The sequence below is a fragment of the Arachis ipaensis genome, chromosome B07, assembly GCF_000816755.2.
Source record: "Arachis ipaensis cultivar K30076 chromosome B07, Araip1.1, whole genome shotgun sequence".
Taxonomy (NCBI): Eukaryota; Viridiplantae; Streptophyta; class Magnoliopsida; order Fabales; family Fabaceae; genus Arachis; species Arachis ipaensis.
The window spans coordinates 28,944,610-28,948,143 of NC_029791.2; the positions used below are offsets into that span (position 1 = coordinate 28,944,610).

Sequence of the window (3,534 nt, forward strand, 5' to 3'; positions counted from 1 at the left end):
ACATCCAATCAAAGCATATACACATATATGTATAGCTACAATTACAAGCAAACGTTTCTTATTATAAAGTTAATTTATTTTCTTAAAAATGTTTTAGGACTATATATATTTAGAATAAAAAACAGTACAGTACTACAGTGCATACCCATTTCAAGGTTTATGGAACAGAATAGTCTATCAAATATAAATTTAAATCAAGAAATTAAATAACCTAATATAAATTGTATTATTCAATGTTAGTCCATACTACATTATTGCTTTTCGTTCGTTCATTCATGTCTTTTTTTCCTCTTTATTTGAATTCGTGGGTTTTGTTTTCTAATATAAAATATTAAATTCAATTTATTATTTAAAATGACTATAATAATTAATTGATATATGTATAAATACACCGATATTCTTATAAAATAGCGGGTAATTCTGAAAGGAAAATTATAAATAATATAAATAAATTGAAGAATGAGGATAATTAAACATATTTCCCAAGCATTTTATACAAAGAACGAACATTGATACAATAGTAATAATATATCGTGCATACATTAAAAAAAAGTCGATATATCATTAACATATTGTTATGGTTTCATTTGAAACCTTCTTCCATATTCCGGCAAACTGCAAAAATTCACATAACCGATGTTACTTACAGAAAAAAAAAAACTCTTACTTTTTTTATATATCTTTATTTTTTTCACCATATGATAAGTTGATAATTTATGAAATGCAGCATGCATTAGGATTTTCATCACTGAAGAGTTGAGGGGGTGGAAGTCGTTCAATGACATAGAGTGGTGGATATTGATAATAGTACATCATTCTCTTCATTCCCAAATCCTCTTCCATGCTATAGTTATAAACCACTTGCATATTGTTATTCTCTTCTTTCTTCCCTTCTTCGCCACCCTTTTCTTCTTTGTTCTCACCACCCTCTTCTTTCTTCTCTTCTTCTTGTGCTTTCTCCTCTTCTTTCTTCTCCTCTTCCTTCTTTCCGTCTTCGGCGGCTTCTTTGTTCTCTTCTTTCTTTTCAGGTTCCGGCTCCGGCTCCGGCTCTGGCGGTGGAACTATTTTGGCTTGCTTTTTGGTGCGTCTATAAACGTAGTCTACTAGCTTGTTTGCGTCCATTGTTCCGGTAACAACAACTTTTCCGCTATTAAATTCAGTTACCGCGGTTTGAACCCCTACATTAATTAATTTCACATTAATTAAATACATTCACAACAAATTCTTGAACTTTATTTGTTATTTAATTAATCCTAATAACAAATTATTGGCCTAATTATTCTAATTAGAGCCTCTATCTAACATTGGGCAAGGGTCGTATCATTATCAAGCACTACTAGACTAACTGTAAAGCAATTTGAATTTGAAGCATGATATATACATACAAGTATAACTTAAATTATTATTCATGTATAAAGTATTGATTATTAATTATTAATAATTAGTTACGTGTCAACCATGTTCATGAAAAGTAAGTGGCAGAAAGAAACTCAAAGTTAGGTGAATAGCATGGCCTGAATGAATTTTAAAGTGTGTGTGTGTTTTTTTTTCAGATTATAATTTGCAAATAAAGAATTAAGTGTCTTTTCATGCATTTTCATAACTTTTAGTTGACAAAACAAAACTTGGCCATCACATGCACACCTTTTTATCTGCATTTTTTTTGAATATTTTCTTTTATTTTTTTATTCTCTTTTTTGAGGTGCAAATCTGACGCAGGACATAGAATAATGGGACCTAAGTCACATCAGCACCAACCAAATTCACATCAAATGGTGACTTGGCAACTTGTATGGAACACACCTAACTGTTTTTTCACTCTTCCTTTTGTGGGATCTTGCTATGTAATTTTCCTTAACTTAGTCAAAAATTATATAATAAAAAGCATATTGCTAAAGTAGCTATCAATTCATTTCAGTTTTTTTATTTTTATCAATTACATCCAAAAAATAATTTATCCATGATGCATATTGGAATCTATAGAGAGAAATGATACCTCTCATTTGGAGTATCTTCTTCTTGAGTTGCTCAGCACAAGCCTCACAATGCATGTTTACATTAAGTTCCACAGTTACTGGCCCACTAACCTGAACACACCAACAATAATTTCTATTATCAATTAATAATTTGATTTAGTTAAGCACTACTTGACCAATAGGCCTATGCTGATAGAAAAAAATAAATAAATCATTATATTTTCTTTTGAAGAATAACAAAAATTGAATTCTAAACTTTTCGATCATAAACATTTTAATTTTATGTCGTGATATCAGTTTTCTCAAAAACTTAAACTAGTACCAGAATACATATATAGTTATAGTTATATCTTTAATACACGATAATTTTTTATTCATTTATTTATTTTTGTTTTTATTAGCAGTACATAACAATTATAACAATATATGCCTCGGACAAAAATTACAAAAAGGAAAAAACTATTAAAAAAATGACACAAAAAAGTTAGGAGCTGAAAATGACAAGAAGTCTTAAAATCTAAAATATTTTGAGAAAGGAGGAAAAAAAGAAAACAAATTAAGAAATTATATACCTGAGAATTAACAACTTCAGGTATAGGTTCTCCTTCTGCTGCAGGCAAAGGAGAAATAACAGTGGCCCTTCTTTTTGTTTTCTTTGTAATAATGTTACATATTGCTTGAGGCTCCACTATTCCCTTTATTGTCACTTCATTTTTAGCCATGTCAATTACCACTTCTTCAACTCCTATTAATTATAAATTGTTGCAACAAATTAAACAAAATGAGTGAATTGAACATGCATGACATTTGAAACAAAACAAAAAAAATTAATTAATTAATTAATTAAATTAAGACCTCTAATTTTCATGATATATCTGTGAATTTTCTTGGCACATCCAACACAATGCAGGTCCACAAAAAGCACACATGGTGCTGGTGGTTTAGGTGGTGCTTCTTCTTCTTTTTCTTCTTCCTTCTTCTTCTCTTCTACCTCTGCTCCTGCTTCTCCCTTTTCCTCTTCTTTCTTCTTCTCTTCTTCTTTTGGTTTTTCTTCTTCTTTCTTCTCCTCTGCTTTAACCTCTGCCTCTGCCTCTGCCTTAGCTTGTTCCTATAATAATAATAATGATAATAAAATTAATTGATCAAATCAAACAGAATTTACCAAAATAAGATTAAAATTATATACAATTATTAAGACTAATGTAGACCCTTTTCTAATAAAACATGTTACTAAGAAATTAAATAAGGCTTACCTGTTTTGCTTCTTCACCCATTTGGTCTATGAATATTGGAGAATGAAGAAATGACAATTTTGAATTTGAGATACAAAAAGAAGAAGAGGGTGTTACAAGGAAGGAGTAGAGAGAGTATATTATGATGATAGAAAATTAGTGGTTGCTTGAATATTAGTTAGCATTCATTCATATAAAAGGTGATGGATGATGAACTGAGTGAGTGATTCCCTTATCACATGCAGTGCCACTAACTGCTACAACAAAAAGGGATCTCTTAAGATTGTTTAATATTTCTTTTTCAGAAATTCTATTTTCTCAATGTT

The 3,534-nt window shown here is 29.8% G+C and overlaps 1 protein-coding gene across 1 annotated transcript; it reads right to left on the reverse strand.

The window, feature by feature from the left end:
• LOC107609688 (heavy metal-associated isoprenylated plant protein 9) lies at positions 467–3,534 on the reverse strand. The gene is made up of 5 exons (XM_016311705.1): positions 3,230–3,534; positions 2,832–3,084; positions 2,549–2,721; positions 1,997–2,087; positions 467–1,178 (listed from the first exon to the last, which is right to left on the reverse strand). The coding sequence occupies exons 1-5, from the start codon at positions 3,248–3,250 to the stop codon at positions 715–717; spliced, it is 1,002 nt and encodes a 333-aa protein (XP_016167191.1). The 5' UTR covers positions 3,251–3,534; the 3' UTR covers positions 467–714.

Excerpts from the sequence above, each read along its gene's own strand:
- LOC107609688 (XM_016311705.1), bottom strand. The coding sequence starts at position 3,250 with ATGGGTGAAGAAGCAAAACAG. Across the intron at positions 2,722-2,831 it reads ATATATCATGAAAATTAGAG|GAGTTGAAGAAGTGGTAATT; the intron begins GTCTTAATTTAA and ends TATAATTAATAG. Across the intron at positions 2,088-2,548 it reads CTGAAGTTGTTAATTCTCAG|GTTAGTGGGCCAGTAACTGT; the intron begins GTATATAATTTC and ends TGGTGTGTTCAG.